Genomic DNA, 23,185 nt, shown 5'->3' with positions numbered 1-23,185 from the left:
AATACATCTCCTCAGTTATAGAGACAAATAAATTGGGTAAAAAGTCTGCCATGGTATGAAGGAGAAAATGGCACATGTTTGATTACTTAAGACACCGTTTGGTTTTACGCCTAACAAGAAAAACAATAATAAAGATACCAAAACCTAAGTTATTTCCAGTGATTAATTTTGAGCAAAAAAACTTCTTTAGTAAAGTTAATGTGCACAATAATGTGAAATGTAGCTGTTGTTATTGCTGTCACTCCTTTGCCTTGTCTCCCAAAAAAGTTTCATCAAACATTGTCTCAGTGTTTCACTGCTGCTCTGCATTTACAAGGAGTTTGTTTGTTGGGGGGGTTTTAACATCATGTTCCTTGTAAATTAAAAAAAAACAAAACAAAAAAACCAGAACAAAACAAAACCCCCAGGCAAACAAAACCAAAAACAAGCAAAATAGTATTGAAAACAGAAAAACATTAATTTTTCTGTTCTGATAATTGTAAGAATTTAATTTGTTACACTCTATTATACATAATAAGTTAAAACACTTTATTTTTGGGGGGAAATATATTGAGGGATTTGGGTTGCCTGTGTTTCAGGGAGTTGATTTCACTCTTTTTGGTGTCAGTAACATTGGTTGGTTTGGTAGCTGTTTGTGCCAGCTTAGCCTCTTAATCCCAGCCATCAAAAGACCAAAAAAAGTAAAACAAGTCCTAGTTCACTGAAGGTGTTTATGTGCCTGATGTCAGGCCTTGGTTTCGTGACTGCTGTTGATTCCTGCACGGTCTTGAGCAAGTCGTTTAACCTCGGTACCTTGGCTGCCTGCACCAGTGCCTCCTCAGCACATCTCCAGGGGGAAGAGAACTGAGCTGCCTAATAGCTGTGAAATGCTGTAGGTGCTCAGCTGGAAAAAGCTGCACTAGTGGAAAATGCTATATGGCTGCAGCAAAAGGATTGTCCTGCAGTGAGTGATGCCAGAATAATTATACTTTTTCAAGTCTGCCCGTAGCAGCTTGTGCAAAACGTGCTGGAATAATAAGATGAGAACTGAAGTGTTTGTCTCTTGCCACTAATTGGCCTTGTGTCTCAATGTGACATTGCTGTCAGTGTGACATTGCTCTCTTGAGGACGGAGTCTGCATGTCAGGAGCTGTGCTGTGCTGGGAGTGGAGAGGGGGTGTGCAGCTGCCCTCCCTGTGGGGCAGGGACTGTTCTGGCTTATGGCAAAGCGCATGGGAAGCTCCAGCTCATGAAAACTTGTTTTTTTGTTGGGTTTTTTTTCTTCCCCCACCTCCCTCACCTTCAATCTTAAGATGTAGCCACACACACAGGTTCCAGAGGAGTGATTTCAAGGTGGAGACAGTTTAGCGATGAGGACTTCAAACATTACTGGAGGGAACTGGTAATAGAGAGTCCAGTGAGGCTACGGAGATGTAAATAATTTGTATTTGAAGTTTCTGCTTTCTAGGTGTTTTTTTGGTGTAAGGTATAAGCTAGGTGACACTTGAGATTTTTTTCAAACATGTCTTAATAATATGGTTTTAAAGAATATTCTATGTGTATAGGGTTTAACTTGTAGTTTTAATTTCATAAACTCTTAGCCCCATAGGCAAGTGTCTCTGGATACAAGATGAGATAGTTGGAGGCAGAAATGAATTGGGTAGCTTTTCAGTAGCTATGCAGGCTGAGGAGAAAAAAAACAAGCCAACCCCAAAATCAGGTTCAAGATTTGGCAACTTTTGATGAATCTCAACTGTTCTAACTTGTGCAACTGGATGATAGTATCACGAAAAGATCTAGAATGAGCAACTTCAATATCATAATCTCCAGAAGTGAACTGCTTATCTTGTTTTTGTTTTGAGAATTGTTGGTTAAAATAATTTTTACTCAAAGCTGAGTATCATTGCTGGATTTAAGTTGGATTTTTTTAAAGAGTTGCTGTTTAAAAAGAGTTTTCCAAAGCCTTGAATATTCTTATATGTTTGCTTGTGATATATTTTTATTGTTTTCCTGAGTTAAAATCCTGAGTTACACTGTCACCTTTATTTTTGCATTTCTTTTTTTACTTCAGTCATGTTCAGTGAAAGGGTGACATAAATGAGCTACTTGATATTGTAATCCTGCAACAGAGTGAGAATTTTACTTGGGAGGTTTTATTTCTTATGTAGACTTACTGTTAGCTAGCTAGAGGTTTCTGGCTTTAAGTTTACACCTAGAACAAAAGCTGAAAGCAGTTTCTCAGTGCAGTGTATTGTAAAGCCATTCAGCCATTATTTATAAGTTGTGTTGCTGTAGTGATATATGAGAGACAACATCAACCTTGCCCCAAGAGAGCTGTTTTTCTAAAGAATATCCACTGCAATATTAATGCAGTGGGATGACTTGGGATAGACATTCTTTTATTCTTATCCTTTTGATCTCCCAATGTATGTATTTGAAGTGCAGAAGTTATTAACTTTTCATAGCAGAACCACAGGCACCTGTGGATGTGTGACAGGGACCTTAGGGGTGCTGGATTAAGTGAGGTAGGTGGTGCTGCTGATGACATTAATCCACTTTGTGGCTCTGTTTCTCTTTTGTCTTCCAGCCTCCCGGTGTTCCCGACTACCCTCCCTCAGATGGGTATGCATTCAGTAACACAGTGTACAAAAGAGGGCCTCTGCTGGACCAGGGGGCGGCTGTTGCTGCCTTTAAGCAAACTGTTAGCCGGCATGTAGATAGGTAACGCTGACCCACGTGGTGCTGTGGATAACTGTCCCCACTTGTTGCTTTTGGGGTGGTGGTGTTTGTAATTACCTCTGGTTGTGTCTGGAGCAGATCATTATGTCTATGAGGAAGCGATTCTGGTTAGCAGTGGGTATTCTGTTTTGGCTTCTCCAAGGCAGATCATGAAGACTCTTTTAGTATAATTTTTATGAAACTACCCTGTCAGTGTATGCTGTTAAACCTACACTTTTGTAAAATATGGTATAGTAGAATTCCAACCCCACTGACAACACAGAATCCTCCTATTTGGGTTCAAATTTTATTTCTGTGTTGTTCCATGTTTTTAAACATACTCTTTACTCTTTCTAGAACTACAAAGAATGAAAAATCTGCTCTGAGATTCATCTGTCCTTGTTTTGGTTGATTTGTTTGATTTGTTTAGCTGCTCACTAAATGTTCCATAGTCTCCCACTTTTGTATTCTGGGCTAGTGCATAAATATCCACTGTCAGAAGAGTAATTCTTTGTTTCTTCCATACTCTTTCAAATAATACAAAAAATGCACTGAAATGTTTGTTTAGCAATCAGTGTCTTTTTGCACATCCTCCTTCATCCTCTTCATTTTAGCCTAAATCCGAATAGGTGATAAGATCAAATGCAGTGATCCTTGGAGACTGTGTGGAGAATTTATACTAATACAAACTGTGAAAGTAAATCAGTAAAGCAATGTTGGAATTGCACCCCCATGCTAAACCACAGTTCATGTACACTATATTAAGTATATTTTAGCTTATGTGCCATGGTAGATGTTTAAGTTATGGATTTGAGTTCAGATTGCTGGTTAAAACATTAATGTAACTCCTTTAATGAAAACCTTCACATAACTCCTAGTTCTGAGCTATGTGCTAAAACTTCTTGTTAATCTGCATGCGAACATGGAATATGTGGTGTTTTGGGTGAAGATTTGAATATTTTCCTGAACTTTGGATTTAGTCCTCATAACAACAACAGCAGTAGTAGCCATCTCTACTCTTTTTCTCAAACTTGGTTACTTTTTGGATTCTTTTCTCAGCTTGAAATCTAGATGATCTGTTCTCTAAATTCCTTTTTATCTGGAGTGTAATAAGACCTGTTTTGTCCTTTCAGAGAAAGAATATTCCATGCAAATGTTGCTGCCTCCATTTCAGGTTTAGAGAATGGGGCTTATTGCATTGAACTATTGATGATATCAGTGTATCTGGCTGAAACTGAAAGAGTCATTCAAGCCTTCTTTGTGGAGGGTAAAGAGAAATGGGTGTTTCTAAGAAGCAGTTCACATAGGGTGAAATCAGGCTTTTGAAAGATATGAAATGAGACATGCCATAGTTGGTGCCCTTCCTCACCATAGACGGCAGGAGGGAGTCTAGATGGCTGGTACTGATGCAGATGTCAACGCTGTGCCCATATTTCCCAGTCTGTTCAACATGGTAAACTGATTTGTTAAATGGGTCCTGAGACATATAATACATGCCTGGTAGGAGCTCATTATTAGGGAAAGCTCTTAATATTTATTATCCCAAGTAACTTCCATTGAAAGATACATTTCAAAGCATCTGTGAAGAAGCAGATGGGGGAGTGCGTTTGGGGGAGGGAGTAAGAAATTCAGGCTGACCCTTTCAGCCATTGTTTGCCGGTCCTTGTTGAAAGCTGATATTCCTAATGGATGGTCCAAAGGCAGTGACTACAGACACCCACTGCCTTCTGAGGAATAGGTAGGTTACACCTTGTCCAGGAAAATTTTAATCATGAGAAACTTCAGTGAGCCTTTTTCCAGCATGCTAGGACCTCCAGTAAGGTGTCCTTTCCTTGGGTGATGTAAACTTTCTGTGTGTTATTAGGTATATCAGTAACTCTCTCTGTCATGCTGAAAGCACACTGTATAGTTTTTCAGCAAGTTCTATGATGTTTCAGAATGGTATGGTGTGTAGTATGGTTTTGTGCTGTCATTTGAAGAAAAGCACCCTTTAAGTGTGTGTAACCCACTAGACTCCCATGCAGCATGCACAGGAGAGCAGAGGTTGCAGTATATCCATTCAGCAACACAGTGGAGAATGGATGGAGGGAAGCATTGAGAGTATTTGTGTCCTTAGTAAACTGTTAGGATCATTGAGCTGGCTTGAAGAATTGTGGTCTCTTCAGAAATGTTCAGCCACTGCCCAGCCCGTGTTCTGGGAACATTGCTGTGTATTGCAACATAGTGGAGTAGGACTGAAATACAAGCACGTTTAAAAATTCTTCTTGAGTTATGTTTTTTGAAGGGAATCAGCATAGTTAGGTGTGGAGAAGGTCGGAAGACACAGTTAGTGAGATGAGTCTGGAAAGTCAGCCTAGAAGTAAAAGTACCTTCAGCATTATGTTAGTCTTATCCCTGAAATAGTAAGAAAAGAGCTGAAAATTATATGAATTTTGAGTGAATAGTGGAAAAACATGGGATTTTCTCACTCATCTTTCAGCCTCATAACAAGTATTCTGCAGCCTGAGGTTCATCTCATGTTTTTCTTCTTAAACATTTTTTTGTGTTTTCCCTTTCTTTCAAATAATCTTTGAATCTAAATAAGACTCTACCTTTGTTCCGCACTTCAAGTCAAGTGAGACAGTTCTCCACAGCCATGCAGTAGCTAGGTAACTGCTGGATTGTTCAGGCACACCTGGGATCCACGGTTACACAGCATCAGCATTGACCACCATCTGCATTTGTATCCCTGTAATGTGATGTTCTATGCACATTTCAATCCATTGATTGCTTCATGTTTTTATTATTTATTTGCATGTGGGTTATTTTTAAACTTTACTACCTGATATGGATTTGGGTTGTTGGGCATAATTTGCAGGAAGTGAACAAAGTTACTGTTTGTTTTGGACTTGGTTTAAGGGGATTGGGGAATTCTCACCTTGAAGAGGTACTACATCAAAGAAACTAGTAGCTTTTTACCCAAAGGCATTCTAAGCAGGACGTTTTTCATGGAAACAGAAGAGTTAAACTGTGGTATGCCTTGTTCTACAGTAAGCCCTTTTTGTAACTTCCAAGAAGTTATTTTTCATTTTTATTTATACTGTAACTTGAGGTTGTTAGAGCTGGTGGTATCTTATGGTCACCTCTACAGTAGGTGAGCATTTTTAATAGCTTAACTCAATTGGTTTTAATGGCAAAAATGTATTAATCTGTTACGTATTTGAAACAATATATGATGAACACTAGAAAAACAGGTTCATACAAAGCACAAGGTATCAACTTTATATTAAGTGTAGTTATTTGTTTACATGGCAAATGATTGTTTAACCTACTGCAGGACAAAGGCTGAATATAGTATACATGTTTATTTTAAAACAATGGCACCTGCTAATCTAGGTTATCACACATGCAAGCAGTCAGCGATAAAGATTACTAGTTCTTGAGGTTTATGTAGCTCAACTGCCACTATCTTTTGGGGTTTTTTTGGGGGGGGTTTGGCACTTAAATCAGTGTGTCATGAATAGAGAGCTCTACAGCAGCACCATGTTAGGGTGAGGTGGGTTTTTTTCGTTTAAATGTCTTGCAGGTTGTTGGAAGAGAGGCCATTTTGCTATGTTTCTATTTGCTTGAATGTCTCACTGAACAACTGTGTGATTTTTGCTTCACAGAAACTATGAAGCACACAATAAAGCACAGGCCAAGAAATATGCCAAATGCAAGTACGAATTTATGGCAAGAAACAACAGTGAGCTTTCTGTCATGAAAGAAGAGATTGTGGAGGTAATTTTTTTTGCAAAGAGAAGACTTCAGTTTCTGGTACTGCTCAAAACTAAGGGTGCCCTTCAAGTGGGCAGTGTGGCTATTCTTAATGATTACTTCAATGTGTTTGATTTTTCTCCCTTAGTATGAAAAGTTTAATTAATTTGTTTTGCATCATAGACCAGATAAACAGAGATTCTGCATTGACTTATGAATTGATGCTGTAGAGAAATATATTTGTTTGTTTCTTCTGTCTTGTCTGGTGTTGCTTTTTGAAAACTTAATTCAGTAGTGTTTAAATAACTGGCTCTGGCAGACACTATCTGTGTATGCACAGGGCATAGTGAAAGACTGTCCTTTCATGGAAGAGTTGGTACCCTGAAAGCTGGACACATTTGGAAGGGAAGGAGCAACAAAGAGAGAAGTTGTGTATGACATTGCACAACAGGTAGTCAGAATTTAGACTTTTCTTGGCCATCCAACTCCAGGTCCCTGTTTACTTGGAAGTGCTCCCTCTCCAAATTTGTGTTTTCCTAGGGCAATGCACTTTTCCTTGGGTTATTAGTAGTTAGCTATTCTTTTTAATCAACAGTGTAAAGGTTGTAGAGATGCCAGCCTTTCTGCACGAGTATTTGATTTTCGAGGTTCATCTTACATTTTTCTTCCACATCTTTTCTTGAGAGCCCCATTTTGAAACATGTAGTAGTACCAGGTAGAATTAATGATGAGGATAATCAAAGAAGCCTACAGGGATTTTTAGGGACATGTGTATAAGATCTATTGGCAGTTGCAGAACCTGGCAAAGTTATGATTTTGTTTTGAAATGATGCACAGCCTAAGTACTGGCAGGAGGAAAATGAGAAAGAGTATGTAATTAATTTACCAAATTGTTTCAGATTCTGGATGACAGAAAGCAGTGGTGGAAGGTTCAGAATAAAAGTGGCAGTACAGGCTTTGTGCCAAACAACATTTTGGATCCTCTGAGGAATCAAGAAGGTGTTCTAGGGTGGTCAGAGCCTGCGTACACTCGCACCATCCAGGTACTGTCTGTTCCTTGAGAGCAAAGCTTTCTTTTGAAGTGTCTGTCTGCATGTGGAGGAGGAAGAAATTCACAGCAAGGCTAAAATATTTGCATGTTCCACTGTTATGTCAAAACATTTATATTTCTTGTACAGACTGAGGCTGATTTCTGTATTGCATAAGTCTAACATGAGAGTAAAGCTGACAGAGAAACAACGTGTTTTCCTTTAAGGGACTTTTTTTTTTTTCTTTCCCCTGCTTATTTGCTTAGATGTGGTAATTTAGATCCTAATGGATGTGTATGCATTTATTTTAATTGCAAATATCCTTTGTGGATTGATAGCTGTTGATGCCAAAGAAGGAGTTTGAATTATTTAAGGTAGGGTCATCTTTGTTTCTGCTAGGAGAATGAATGCTAACTTTTCTTTCAATTCTCTGTCTTTGTGTGTCTCTTTCTTAGTCTTGAATTTATATAATTAGTGTAATTTTGGAGTAATAAAAAATAGGTGTGATTGCTTTTGAATTCACAAAGCAGGTTTTTTTTTAATTACTATGGCTATGCATCAATAGCACTCTATTATCCTGACCTAATTTTGATTTTCTTTCTGTCATGTTGTGGTGTGGAATTAAGATTTATTTTTTTTTTTTGGTTGTTGTTGCTTTTACATGTTGAACAGAAGTAGAGGGTAAAATATTAAAAAAATAATAATGATCTTATGTCAATGCAATTGTTCCCCTGAGTAAAGACATAAAAGGTAAAGCTGTAATGTGTATTTTTGGAAAACACTTAAGTGGACCCGAATATCATAAAATAAGAGGTTGTATTTTCTAAGACCTGTTTCTCGCCTTTCATATCTAAAGATTTTGAAAGGTTAGGCAAACAAGGTTGGATTAATCAGGAGTTTCAGGCTCACCTCTGAATCAGACTTTTTTGGTCCAAATGAAAATCAAACTTCTGTTGAAACTTGAAGTTAAATTTCATTTAATTCAATCTAATATTCATTCCTTGTGCCTACACACTCGAGCTGATGACTGAAAAATGAGGAATGCCATAATATTGCTGCAATCTTCATCTAAAGCCCCAGTCAAAGGTGTCGCTCTGCTGGGTTCTGTGCACGTGGCTATTGAGAAAGCTGCAGCTTTTGCAGCATTTCCTGTTTTGCCATGAATATGAAAAGCTCTGGAGAAACAGGTCTTATACTGTTTCTGGCACAATAATGTGGTAGACCTATCTTGAGCTTGGTGGGCTTGAATCAGACTATTTCTGAGTTATTCCTATTCCTATTTTTTTGCCAATAATGCATGAGCTCGCTCCAAATTGCTTATGATTTTTTGCCAGTGTGTGAAATGAAGTGTGTATCTAAAATACTTTTGAAATCCTGTTTCAAAGATGTGACTTTTCTTCAGGTAGTGCATGTTGTTTTGTGTGTTTGGAATTTGCCGGGAAATCCTGAGTGGACTGAATTCAGTTTTGGGTAGAGGTTCATACACTACTCTTTGTAATGCACTTCATATTTTGAAGTTTTCTCTTTGAAATAATGACAGGACATGGGGAATAATAAAATATTAATTTTCACAAAGCATTCTCCATAGACCTATGAAAATTAGGGTCAGAACACAACATTTAGTTTCTTTGCCTTCTGTCAACTGGTTCCCTATAGTCCATAGTGTGTTTTGTTTGTTAGCTTTATCATATTCAAACATGCACTTGAAATACTGTGAAATTATTTAGGAATATAAAGAATTACACAGGACAGAGGGAGACTGTACCAAGACATGCCAGTAAGGTTGCTCTTAACTTCATGGTGATTATTCTAACTTTAGCACTCCTGAGCATGCTCATTTATTTCTTTCCCTGCGATAGATACGTGATTTGTTAGAGATCTGTTTGCATAACCCTATTGATTTTCGTCACAGCTCTGAGACATGGCTGCTATTTCAGAGAGAAATGAGGCACTGAAGGGATGACTGCCTTGCCCAAGGTCAAACAGGAGAATTTGTGGGTAGCGCAGGAAATGGAAGCAGTTCCTATCAGTGCCTTTGCCACACCCTGAGCAGGCTCAGTGCCTTATACTGCACACTTTTTGCTGGTCTCCCGAGTCATGTTTGGTTTTTGAAAGACTGCCCCAGCTCTCTTTGTGCTGCAGATAAGTGCTATATATAAGGTTAGCCTGTTTCTTTACAGAATAATGACCTTCAAAGCACAACTGACTGAAGGATGTTTCTAAATTATTAGGAAGGATTAAGGATTCCATTGAAAGAATTTTTTTTTCCAGTCCATTACTCCTCAGACAGACACCCTATCTGTGAGAGATGGATGCCTCATTATCACAGTTACTCTCAGAGTGCAAAATTTATTTTACTCTTGCTCTGTTCCATCTGCTAATGACTTCTGTATCCACACACTAGATTAAGTTCTGATCTTTCTCTCAGTCTCTTTCAGGATCCAGGTCCCAGATAGTTACTTGAAAGCACTGAATTGTCTGACACTTGTAGGAACATGGCAAGCAATATCCTAGTTTTTTGCATCATCTTTGTGAGTCAAAGGCTGTGGCATTGTCTGTCTTCTTGTCAGTTGAACTAGTTGAATTAACTAATATTAAGTATTGATTGTCAGAGTTTACTGTGGTGTTGGTTGTTTAGTCTGCCTTTTTTTTGTGGACCAGCAGTGGTCTTCTTCACTATCCCATTATATTTAAACACAAACAGTTTCCCAAGCACTATGACTTCTTCTTTCGTACAAATACTGCTAATGAACCTAGGAAATTATCGTAATATTTCCTATTTAGTATATATTTTATTAACATTTTTAATGATCTTGAAAAAGAAAATGGAGGAACACAACTGGGCATATTAATTAATCTCATTGCAATCTTTGTGAGGTGAGACAGTTGTATTATCAGTGATGTGTATGAAATCCTGAGGCACAGAGAGTAAATGTTAAGCCAAATGCAGTACTCTTATTAAAAAAAAAAAACAACAAACAAAAACTGTCCACACAAGTATGACAATGCCTTTTTGTGTTATACAAACAGCAAGACAGAAGTCTCCACCTCACCTGGGACACGTGTCCTTTGCTATTCTTGGTGGTCTACCATCAAAATCTTTATTTCAAGTCTCTTTGTTTAGCAGCACACTTAAAGTATCTCTGTGGGAAGTTGTTTCCCCTCGAGCACAGCATTTGTGCTCCCAGTTAGTGTCACACTCACCTTTTGCCAACTGGTGTCTTTCCTGCAGATTATGAAGTATGTGATAATTAAGAGATGTAGTTGCCAGGTATTCATTTTGCAGTAGCTAAAAAGATGTCATTATTTTTGACCAAGAGCCAGTACCTCTTTTACCTTGTTGTGTATCAAATTCTCTTTTAAGTTGCCTTTAGACCAAGACTTTTTCCTGGCTTTAGGGGGAAAAAAAAAAAAAAAAAAAAAAAGTATTTCCCATTTATTATACAAAAATTCACTGAATAGTTGTAAAAATTATTTTATTAATGATAGGAATTAAAAGATTCCACTTGCCCATTATTTATTTATTTGTTTGTTTATTTATTGTAGAAATTAGGACTAATCCTAGCTAATACCACTTTGAAAAACTAAATTCTCTCTAAAGTTCTCTACCTTCCATCCTTCCCTCTGCCAAGATCCTAAAAAGGCGGGTATGTAAATCCAAGAAAAACTTAAGTTCATTACACCCTGCAAAGAGCTAGTTAGGTGCCTTGTATGGGTTTTTTAATAGGCAGGTGGTTGTCTCTGCATAATACCTGAACCTCCCAAAGGAAACTCCAGCAAAATTGTCCCTTTTGGGTGTAGACAAGTAGCTCTCTTAAGACGAGTTGGCTCTCATAAAATATAGCCAAAGGAAGGAGTAGAGAATGAGAAGTTCTCAGTGTAAGTCTAAAGAAAACATCCAAACCACAATGTTGTTGACAAAACCAAGGCTGAATACTCTGCAACTCTTGGTGAATTTCTGTTGCTGTGTAAACAGGAATGTGGCACTGAAATGTTCCTAACGAGTATTCAGGAAGCTCCGTCTCTGGGCTAATGTAATGAGAGCATTTCCCAGCACTAATGCTACTTACAGTTGTATCCAATGCCTCTAATGCTAAGTCTGTATTTGGCATAGCTTGAAGGCACATGTTCCCTGTTTTTTATTCCAAAATGTGTTTGAAAATTATTGTTTCCTGTTTGTTTTTTGGTTTTTACAATGATCAAGAATTAGGGTTACTGTTAGGACTTTTTTTACAAGGTGCAGCTTGTAGTATGTTGCAAGACACAAAAAAGAGCTTTGTGACCTCTATTTTTCTTTTTTTCCTGTAGAAACAAATATTTTCTAGCAGTAAAGAATAAAAAAAACCCAAAACCCACAACCCAAACTAGTCCCAACAACCTTTTCTGATATAATCATTATTGTTTTACAGTTGCAAGTGTTCTCTACAGTCACCTTAGGATTTTCAGTACATTGGCAGTTTTTTGTTTGGGTTTTCTTTTTCATTAAACCTCTTTCTAAGTTTTTGTCTGGGTATATGCTTTGGAAAGAGCTCATTGCTTATACTGTGTCACATATGTATGTGTTGTAGCCAACACTCTGCTCGCTATTCAAAAGTAGAAAATAAGAATAACTCACTCTGAATTAGTTACTTAGTGAGTAAGAAGAGGTCATTATTAGCACTGATGTTCTTTTGTTTTTAATTGCTAATATGTATGACATTTCTGGAGTGATGTTGGCGGCAGTTTCTTTTTACCTTTCTAACAATATTGTTCAATTTGATTTACTCCATATTCCTCACAGCAATTGCTGGGAGAGCTTTCAGAGGTAACAAAATTACTCTTCTGTTATTGAACTTGAAAAATTTATCTTTTGGACTCTTTTAGTCACCTAATTTCATAGTGCATGCTTGTTTTGTTTGTAGCAATGAGTAGAACTGAAGGGATGAATGCGTGGATGTCCTCAAGAGATCTGGAGTTAAAAAAAGAAGTGTTAAAAAAAGAAATGTTTCTATTATTTGAATGTGTAATTGACTCTTGGGCACTGTTCAACAAAAAGTGACGTGTATTTCAATGTGGTTTCTTCTGCAAATTTAGAACTTGAGTGATACTTCCAAGTTAATTTCTATTTTCATTCCAGCCAAGTCATTTTTATAAGGCTTGTGATTTGCAGTACAATGTGTTTTTTAAACTAACTTAGTAGCATCCATTGAGAGCTACATGTAGTGTTTAGTTATCACTTTTTCTGCATTATGATGGTAGTGATGTGCAGTTGATGCCTTGGTTTGTGGTGAATTCTCTTTACCATAAAAAAATCCCTGCTTTGTTCTTGCATGGTGTTTACAATGTTTGGGGCACACATGAGGGTACATTGTGGGGTTAACAGTCTAGCAATTGGAATCTGTGAACAATATTTTTAAAATATCTGAATACTATTAGAATATTTTAATATATTTGAATTTTTTTTAAATCGTGGACCAGACTTGGGATATATCATAGTACATTTATATATTTTAAATCATGGTTTATTAGTTTTATACCTAGTAGGCCACTAAGACAGGTTTCTCAATTTTACATTATTCTTCTTGCTCTATTTTATATTATGCATTTTGCTTGTTTTTTACATTTGAAATTTAAAAAAACCTACATTGTCTTAACATTGAAGTAGTAGAATACAGAAAAGTCAATAATATGATTTATTTCATTTTTAATCTCCCCACAATGCACTGTACAAGATGGACACAAAATAATGGAGATTCATGCCTTTGAACAACTAAATGCTAAGGGGAAAAAAAACGTTTAATGGGGAATGTATTGTAAGACTCATGTTTGCTTCAGTAGCTGACTATTACAATGTAAGTGAAAAGGGAAACAGAAGACTTTTTTTCCTAGGCTTAATTGACTGGCTGTAGAAGCTGATGAGATAAATTTTCTGCTGGTGTAACTCAGCATAGTTTAGCTGTAATGGCTCCAGTTTACATTCAGTACAAAATGCCTTGTCCATCAGTTAGACTTACTGAGCTGGGGATTTCTGTATAAGGGCAGTTGCTGACATTTAATGAAAGTTTGATTGTTGTCAGGGCAGTGATGTGTGCTGCTCAGATTCTAACATACGGCTCCTACAAATATTCCCCTACATGAGCAGAAATAAACCTTCTGCCTCCAAGGAAATAGGGAAGGGTATTTCAGAAAGAAACAATGAATCTGGGGAATGTACTCATCTATTTTCATACCAAAGTAAGCAGACTTCTCATAACTAGGAAATGAGGCATCCCTATTGAGCAAACAAACTTTTAATATTAAACTTTCAAGCTGTGGTATTCCAAAGCTGTGGAGAGGGAGCAGTGTTAAAACATGGAGATGTGGAGTTTGAACTGTTTGAAAGAAAAGAGTAGCATAAGTTGTGTGAGAACTTCTGGGTTTGCCAGTCATTTTTATTCCTTTGTAAAAATGTGTGCCTCTTCCTGTAACTGGTGCCATCCTAAAGGCAAAGGAGAAAAGAAATTACTCCCCAGACTTATTCTTGAGACAGTTAGTTATTAGCAGCAAGATAATTTCATGGTTTTAGAACATTGCATAAAGTGGGGGCAAAAAAACCAAACACTAGCCCTATTGCAAGAACTATGGAGTTTGTATTTTGATGTCTTTTAATTCGATTGTTGCTTTGAAGTGGCATGTAGTGACCACACAAATAGTTCAAATGGTACAAGTGAATGGGTGGCAGAAGCAGGAACCTCTTAAACAATGTTTGGGTTTCAAGAAACAGTATGTTATCCCAACCTCAATGATTTTAAGTTAAACCAGTAGTCAGGCTTAGGTGTGTCTGGATGTGTTCATTTTCCACTATTTTTTACATAACATTTCTAAAATCTACATTTTTATACGGATTTAACAGCTAAAAATTCAGAAAATATCAGAAACTGTTCCAAAGTGCGAGGTAATAGAAGTTTGGCAACTAAAAACAATTCCATTTATAAAGCTCATCTGGTTGAAAGAAAGTCGTGTTTGAAATTATGTCATTGCTGTGAATTTTGTGTCCAACAAAGAAGGAAACTGATGCAAACACTGATTCCAAAACAAGATTTTGGCAAATTTTGGAACTATATCCGACAAGTAAGATGTCTTTGTGCAATAAACAAAATTAGCCGGTGCAAAGCGTCCCAGCATCATCTGCAGAAACCTGAGTTTGTCAGATGTCCAGGTTTTCCTGTCAAACTGAGTGTCTCTGAATCTTTTCAGAAACAAAAGACAGACCATGTTGCAAAGCAGCCTGATCCAGTCCCGGCTACTCCTTCGCCTCCTCCAACACCCGCCCCTGTCCCCGTGGCTGTCCCCCTGCCACCCAGCGCCCCAGCACCGATACCGGTTCCTGTGCCCAAGGCGCCAGCGACCATCAGCCGCCAAAGCAGCACCTCCAGTGACAGCGGAGGCAGCATCGCACGGGACACCCAGAGGCAGAAGCAAGTTCCTGTGGATCGTAAGTTTGTCTCAGCAGCAAGAAAAAAGTGTTTCCGCCTTTTCTGCGCATTTTCCTTCAGCCTTAAATTCCTGAAAGCCTTGTGCTTCAGATGAACGTTCATGAAATATTTAGCTTTAACCCTATGTTTAAAATACATTGTTTCTATCTATAGAGTATTCTGTTCCTTTCTAATCACAATAGTAAGTAGGGGAAAAACACTTCTGCACTAGTCCCAGTCCTAAATTCTCTCCTTTTATGACTTTGTGTGATCTCCAGTCAGTGGTTTTCAACATTGCAAATGCCTGTGCTGATATGCTGACTAATGTTCTTTTTTCCAGCTGAATTCACTGCTACGTTGCAGTCTAGGTGGCTTTTAAAATCAGTTAGGCTGCTTTTATGCTTCTCTCTATGATCAAGCAGATTTCAAGGGCATTTGCACCATTCTGAAACATACATCCAAGGCTTTCAAGAAGGCCTGTGGTTCTGGCTGATGCATAGGGACCATGTTGTAATAGTGTTGCAGGGGACTTGGCTTAGGTCCTCTTAGCTTAGTCAAGGCAACAACAGCTGGAATGCCAGCAAGCAACCCTTTGTGTCCTTGTATTAGGGGGATTAGAGAATATACCTGATAGCCCTTTATCTGGAAAAACATGGTAACCTGCATCCAGCACTGTGTGGCAATAATGAAAAGCTCTGCTTAAGGCCACCTTGAAAATGAAACCTAACTGATGTTGAAGCCCCTACTCTGCACCACTTGAAAAGCAAGTTAGGTTAAGAGAATCTCTGCTTAAGGCCACCTTGAAAATGAAACCTTGAAAGCAAGTTAGGTTAAGAGAACTTATTTAATCAATAACTTCTGTCCTAAATGCACTTTAACCAATGTGATTGCTTCGCTTAAAAAGGACTGAAACTTTCAGGCAAGCATTTGCTATAGCTATTAAAGTAATAGCTGTTAAAATAATGATTTTTTTGCAGTTCATGAGTTGACAGCTTTCCTATCCGCTGCCTTAACAGAAAATCCCACTTCAACCAGTGGTAAAAAAAAAACAGCACTGAGCATAATCCTTCCTGCAGAAGGACTTCTCCACCCTCTCCCCACTGGATGGGAAGCATGCCTGCTTGGATAAGCACACATAGTCAGTGGAGCCTGCTTTGGCACTACCTGGTGGTAGACAAGCTCTTGCCTAAGCTCTGAACTTGGGAAGGCTCTTGGATCTTTCTAATATTTTCATATAACACTACAGCTGGCTGGAAATTGTAAATGGGGAGCAGCCTGGCAGGAGGAACAGGCTTCACTGCCGTTTCCAAAGAAACACTAGGGCCAGATTCTGCCTTTGTCCTATTTTGTGTGGTTTGTTACTTAAAAAACACAAAAAAATGAACAGTTACAAAAGTTGTGGAAAGTGAGGATTAAATTTGGTACACACAGGGACACAAAAATTATAATTTTATTTCCATGTAAGATGGACTTTGCATGCTGTAGCAGGTGTGTTCCCCTGAATCTACGATGGCCTTCTCTATCAATTAGATAATGGAAGATCTTCCTGGCTTCAGGTACCCAGGGTGTGAGATGTGGAGAGCTAATGTTAGACTAGGGGATTACAAGACATCTCTTGCCCTCTCAGCCTCCGCTGAGGCCCCAGGAGGCACATGTGAGCTCCTGTGCCATCCTGGGAGCTGTTGTTCAAGCCCAGTTAATGGGTTTCAGGTACCTCACAGTCCTTGCTGAATAGCTGCAAAGGTAATGGACAACCCTGCCACTGTACCTGCTGCCCAAGTACCCCCCTGAATCTTGCAGAGAACACTCAATGTCATACCTGCTTCACACTAAGTGTATTTTGTTCATTTATGATCATTCATCTAGCAACAGTAAGGATCTGTTATCTAAAAGCTAAATACTGATCTTCTGATACAGTCTTGGGCTAGATAAATCTTTCAAAATCTGTGTAAATAGAAAGAAGATAGCAATTTTCTTGCTCTCTTCCTGTTTGGGAAAATAACTGGTGCATGCTTCAACAGCATTGCCTAAAGGCTTTACTCATATATCCCATCTCAGACCTTCACATACCACTGAGCACATGTCATTTTGGCTTCTGTTTCAAACTCTGGGAGAAAAAGGACTCAACATGATAGGGCCTGAGTGCCTCAGATGTTTTACAAGAGATGTTTTGTACACTTTCAACCTGGGGCTATTTTGTAAAAGAAAAAAAATAATGGCTAAAATAAGGGTTTTTTTAAATTATTTTTTTTGGTGATGATTGAAAAACCATAATCCTTGAAGCCTACCTAGAGCTTTTTTTATTAGTCTGACTGGCTAGAGATGTTGATACTTGGAGAGGTTTTGGGAGAATATAAAAGGAAACTAGAGAAATAAATATTTTTGCTATCTAACGGTTTTTTTCATGTTGAAGTTGTGTTCTTTTCATTTGTTGCTATCAGTGTAATGTGAGAAAAGAGATAACTTTTGCCATCTGAGTGCAGCAGAGAAGGTGCTGCAGTTACTGTTTGTGTATCAAAGTGAGATGGCTGAATAAAGACAACTAAAAATATCTTAGCAAGGAAATTCTGAGAGTTTTCTACATCAATTGAAGTTACATGTCAAAGGACTTTTATAGTCATTTTATAGTCATTCCAGAGTTACTTCATGGAGATTTCGACTATGCTAAATCAGTATCTTCTCTGTGCCCAAAGAGGCATTAATTTTTGAATTATCTATGGAGCTTTTTATATGGATATTAAACTATTTTCAATGTCTTTATAACTGATTATGTTGAAATGCATAAAAAGCATTTTGGTTTTTTTGCCTACTAGTGTCCAACAATTGAACTAAATGCTTCAGACAAATTTTTTGCAGTTTTGTTTAAAAAAAACAACCAAACAAAAAAACCCAACATACACCAACAGAAGCCTTCTTGCCCAATTCCTGTCTCTCTAGTGAGAACAGCTAATTTTTTTTTTATTTATTTATTTTTTTTCCCATCGTTCTTTTTTTACTGCAAAGTGTGACATTGTTTCATCTAACTAGTGACTCCAGGCTTGGATTGAATTCACATTTCTTAAAGCCCCTTCAAATATTTGATTACTATAATAGCTTATTAGATGTAAGGTGATGTGTGTCAGCAGTAATGACATTTTTTTGCCTACATTCATTGCACTAAAATGTTGAGCTGTCAATTAGATACATTTTTGTGGAAAATGCTGCTTTTGCACAGTGTAAGCAAACTTATATTCTCCATCAACTCTTGTTTTGATTTTTAAACTATCTTCTTCCTATGTGAAGAAACAGACTATGACAATTGCATAACCCTCTGCGCCCATTTTCTTCACAGTTAAACAGATGTCAAGCTCATCTTGTCATTCTAGGGTCTCAATTGAATTTGAGGGTTTCATTTATGGGGGTTTTTTGTCGGGTTTTGTGGGGTTTTTTTAGGGTTTTTTATTGTTTGGCTTTTGTTTGTTTGGTTTTTTTTTGCTTTTGTTCTGTTTTGCAAAGAGGGGAGTAGAAGAAATAAGTTATCTTTGATAAAGCAACCTTGAGAGTAACTCCTGTGGGGCGTCTCTCTCTCACTCTCTCTTTCTCTCTCTCTCTCTCTCTCTCTCTCTCTCTCTCTCTCTAGGCAGGAAATCGCAGATGGAGGAGGTGCAGGATGAACTTGTTCACCGCCTCACCATTGGCCGGAGCGCTGCCCAGAGGAAGTTCCACGTGCCACGACCAAACATCCCAGTAATTAACATCACTTACGACTCTTCACCTGAGGATGTGAAAGCGTGGTTGCAGTCCAAAGGATTCAACCCTGTGTAAGTTTGAGGGCAAATGTAAGAAAACGTCTTAAAATTAGTTTCCTGTCAGTAACTAGGATGTGGTCTGCCCACTTTCTAAAATCAAGCAGCCTTCTGAAAACCCAAACACATCAGCTGCACTCTTGGAAAAAATGATTTGTTTATATATACACACACACACGTATATTTACGTATATATGTGTCTATATAATATATATCAGTATATATCAATGTGGCTATAGATCTATGGAGATACAGATATATTTAGGAAAAAATACTACATATTAGCCTCCACCAAAAAACACTCATTATAACAGAAACTGAATTGACTTGAAGAGTTCTGTTGCATTAAATTTTGTCTTAATTTTATAGCCCTATCTGAGACAATGTGGGATGTAGCCAACCTGCATTTCGCCTTTAGCTAGTGTTTTTTTGCTTACTTCTTGTTTGTTCCCTTGGTGTGACCTTAGGACTGTCAACAGCCTTGGTGTGCTGACGGGTGCTCAGCTTTTCTCCCTCAATAAAGATGAACTGAGGACTGTTTGTCCAGAGGGGTCTAGAGTCTACAGCCAAATTACGGTACAGAAATCTGCCTTGGAGGTATGTATAACCCTTCTTACTCACCTAATGCTGAGTCACCACTTTTGAACCTGTAGAAGTAAAATAGCACTTTCTGTGAGGCAGTTGGCTTTTTAGAATCATAGAATGGTTTGGGTTGGAAAAGACCTTGAAGATCACATAGTTCCAACCCCCCTGCAATGGGCAGGAGCATCTCCCACTAGACCAGCTTGCTCAAAGCCCCATTCAGTCTGGCTTTTAACACTTCCAGGTAGGTGGCATCCACAACTCTTCTTGGCAAAACTGTTACACCTCATCCTATCACTACATGCCCTTGTAAAAAGTCTCTCTCCAGCTTTCATGTAGGCCCCCTTCATGTACTGAAGTACCTGTTTTTTCTCCAGTTCCCATTACATTGATAAGCAATGTTTATACCTGAGTCATTTGATATTAATCAGTTGAAACAGCATCAGCCAAAACACTGAGTGGAATCTCTCTCCACTTCTGAAAAGGTCCACAGACCATTAGAAAAAGTGCACAGTAGTATTCAAGATTAAGACTATAAGACAAGATTAAGGCTGCAAGACAAAATGAGCCAAAAAAGGGCTTTGCTGAAAACAACAGGAGAGAGTCTCCTGCTATGCCTAGTACTTGAACAAACAAGTAACCCTTCTACTTTTAGTAGTGATGACCTGGTTTTGCTTTATCTTTGTAGAGGAGATTTAACTTACGGAGCATGAGAAAGTGGTAGAGTGAGCTCCCTGTTGAATCTCAAGGCCTTTCAAGTCAAATGGTGTGGAATCTGTACTGGTGGATTCCAAAGTTGGGGAAAAAAAACATTTTACTCTGTGCTAGCAAAATTACTGAGCTAATGATAGAATTTTGTATCTATTAATTGCTCTGTGGCAGTTTGCTTTAATTACGATTGTATTTTTCCTTAAGCACCTTATGTACAAAAGTTGTGCTAGAGAGAATGCTTATCAATTTTAAACCAGGAACACTGCAGGTGAATCTACTTTTTTTAAAACCTTGCTGTAGCAATTGGAGAAATGGACTTGACACTGTCTAGCAGTGAGGCTGGTGGAAACAAGAACCTATATTCTTCACAACCAAAAAGAAAATCTTGAAGAATGTGTTTCTATACCCTCATGAAACTAGGGGTGTCTTGCTTAAATGATTTTAAGCTTTAACTACCAGGCATATTTTCAAAGACAAGGATTATGCATATTTTACAATATACCTGATTGGTGTGGATCAGAAGTATCGCTTTTTTAAACTGTTAAAATTGCTTTTTCTCCTTGAATCCTTCTTTCCTGTGAGAGGAAGGGAGAAATATTTCACTTTTATTCTTAGGAAAATATGTCATTAGAGTCCAGTGCAAATCATCATTTCCTAGTGAAGATATATGTGTATTCTTCAACTTTTCTGGAATGTAAACATTGTTATTTCAGTTTCATAAATTAGGCCTTTGTGTACTGAGGTGGAAGTGCCTCTGTGGTGGAAATCAGTTTGAAAAGCAGTAATGCACTGGAGTGCAGAAGTCTGTCCTTTTTTGTCTCCGTGCTGTAATTCTTCTTGCCTCAGTTTGGTTTCGCTCTGCAGGAAACTGAGCAGTCAAAACTTGTCTAATAAATGCTCTGTAAGTGTTAATAAACAGGTATTGAGAGTTTAACTAGGTCATTGGATTTTGTTAGTGAAAAGGTAATTGAAATATTTATTTCTGCCTCAGTTATTTGGGTTTTAACTGATGAATTTCAGAATTTATACAATTCCTAATTGCTTTAGCCTGTTGTGTGCTGAATCACTCAAAACATTAAGACACATCTTTGTTTCTGTCCCTCTAGCATTTCAAGTCACAGGGTTTAGAAAGGCTGTCCTTATTTAAGAGAAGCTGTTCGGGGCTTAACAGCTTTCTGGGCCTGGCCAAACAAAAGCAGATAGAGAATTCTGTGTGAGACCAGTGTGTCAAGACAGCAGAGAGCTGGCCATAGCCAGGGCCAAACACCTTTTTGCCAGAGGAAGTGGTGACAGCAAACAGCAGTGTCTTGGGAGGACGCAGGGTGCACCAGATTCTTTGTACTGATCAGAGTATCCCTCTCAGGAGGGATGAATATATTAAACAGGGCTGAACCCAGCACCAACTCCTAGGGGACTCCAATAGACACAAGCGTCCAACTAGACTTTCAAATTACAACTCTTTGAGCTCTGTCCTTCAGCCAATGGCCAATCCACCTCACTGCCCTGTCATCAAATCTGCACTTCTTGAGTTTGGCTGTGAGGATGCCGTGGGAGATGGTGTTGAAAGCCTTGCTGAAATCAAGGTAGACCACATCCACTGCCCTTCCCTCATCTATCCATCCAGTTATGCCATCATAGAAGACTATCAGGTTGATTAAGCATGATTTCCCCCTGGTGAATCCATACTGACTACTCCCGATGATCCTCTCAAAGTGCTTTGAGATGGCATCAAGAATAAACTCTTCCATTTGCTTTCAAGGGGTGGAGGTGAGGCTGAATGGTCTCTATTTACCTTAGTCCTCTTCTTGTCTTTTTTGAAGACTGGAATGATACTGGCTTTCCTCCAGTCCTCAGGTATTGCTCCTGTTCTCCAGGACTTTTCAAAGATGATGGAGAACAGCCTAGCAATGACTTCTGCCAGCTCCCTCAGCACTCCCAGGGGCATCCCATTGGGACTCATGGATTTGAGGATGTGCAGTTTAGTTAATGCAACTACTAAATTAATATTATTATGTTTATATATATATATGTAATATTTAAAATATTAATAGTCTCCATGCTTAGGAATTTTTACATGTCCATTTCCGTAAGTTTAGTTGAGCAGTCCAAGCTCTGGTGGTGAAAAGGTAAGTGTAGATTCACAATATCCTAAACACCACCTTTATAACTTTCAGCAGGGAATGCTTCAGGTCCATATTCTGATTGCCTGTCTACTCCATGAATGGGAAACATGGGCACATATTGCTTTAATACTGAAAATGGTTTCTTTCTGTGTATCAAGCTGCCTGGAAGAATAGCTTATTCTCTTTGACACCTTGGTGAAAGGAATGATCCAGGCTTAGAAGTGGGATTGCATGATGGAGTTCACCAATAACTCATGATCTGGTTAGACAGTAAGCTGGGTAAATCACTAAGGCCAAGGTCTAGCAGTCTATTTGGAAAACTGTAGTCCTAAAAACAGCCCTACGCTGCCTAGCTACACTGTACCCTGCCTCTGAGTAGTATGTGCCCGTTGTACTGAGCCACATAATGCATTGCAGTTGGTTTAGTTGAACAGCATTTCAGGCTCATCAGTCATGTTGTTATTGATGTTATCAAGAAGGTAAACTGTTACAGCCTTGGCTGCTCTGTCATTGTCAGAAAAATATTTCTACCTGACCTCTGATAAAGCACGTTCTCAGGTATCTGCTGATGTTTTTTATGCATGACTTCAGTAATGGGTGACTGCTGCACTTGCTCTATATCTAAAACCAAGTGGACAAGGACAGGATTAACTAAGACAAATAAAACTCCTCTCTCACCTTCAGAGAGTCAATGATAAGACCCCTGCTTTGCCCTTCCGCTCTGGGAGAAGAAAGCAATGGTAATTTCTCTAGGAGAAGCATCCTAGCCTTCCTTCCCTGTAGACACCTAAACTTTCTGCCAAGTAATGGCATCAGATAAGGCATTGCAATGGATATAATAGAATAAATCTAAATTAAATTTTATGTAATGATATAAATTTTCCAAGTTCAGTATAAATTGAAGATTTTTCCCCTTAACAGTCCTGAAATTTGTTTTACAAATTTGAAAAACAGCTTCTGCTTCCTTATTAAAAGGCTATTTTCAAAGCAAGTTTTGAACCTTGGAAAGTAAGGTCATAGCCAAATAACACAGTAGAGGATATGGCTCTTGCTTTTTAATCCTCTAGTTTTATTCAAAGTCATGCACACTTT

General features: G+C 38.3%; 1 protein-coding gene across 1 annotated transcript in view; it reads left to right on the top strand.

Moving 5' to 3' along the window:
• The window catches only part of EPS8 (epidermal growth factor receptor pathway substrate 8), a 52,667-nt gene that overhangs the window by 26,012 nt on the left and 3,470 nt on the right, over positions 1–23,185 (top strand). Inside the window, exons 14-19 of the mRNA XM_010002936.1 lie at positions 2,566–2,699; positions 6,344–6,455; positions 7,331–7,474; positions 14,675–14,912; positions 18,512–18,692; positions 19,145–19,274. Of these exons, the coding sequence (XP_010001238.1) occupies positions 2,566–2,699; positions 6,344–6,455; positions 7,331–7,474; positions 14,675–14,912; positions 18,512–18,692; positions 19,145–19,274 (939 nt within the window). The remainder of the gene's footprint in view (positions 1–2,565; positions 2,700–6,343; positions 6,456–7,330; positions 7,475–14,674; positions 14,913–18,511; positions 18,693–19,144; positions 19,275–23,185) is intronic.

This window comes from Chaetura pelagica, unplaced genomic scaffold, assembly GCF_000747805.2.
Source record: "Chaetura pelagica isolate M959 unplaced genomic scaffold, ChaPel_1.0 scaffold117, whole genome shotgun sequence".
Lineage (NCBI taxonomy): Eukaryota > Metazoa > Chordata > Aves > Apodiformes > Apodidae > Chaetura > Chaetura pelagica.
The sequence above is the reverse complement of the archived record's forward strand: the minus strand, read 5'-3'. Positions and strand labels throughout refer to the sequence as shown.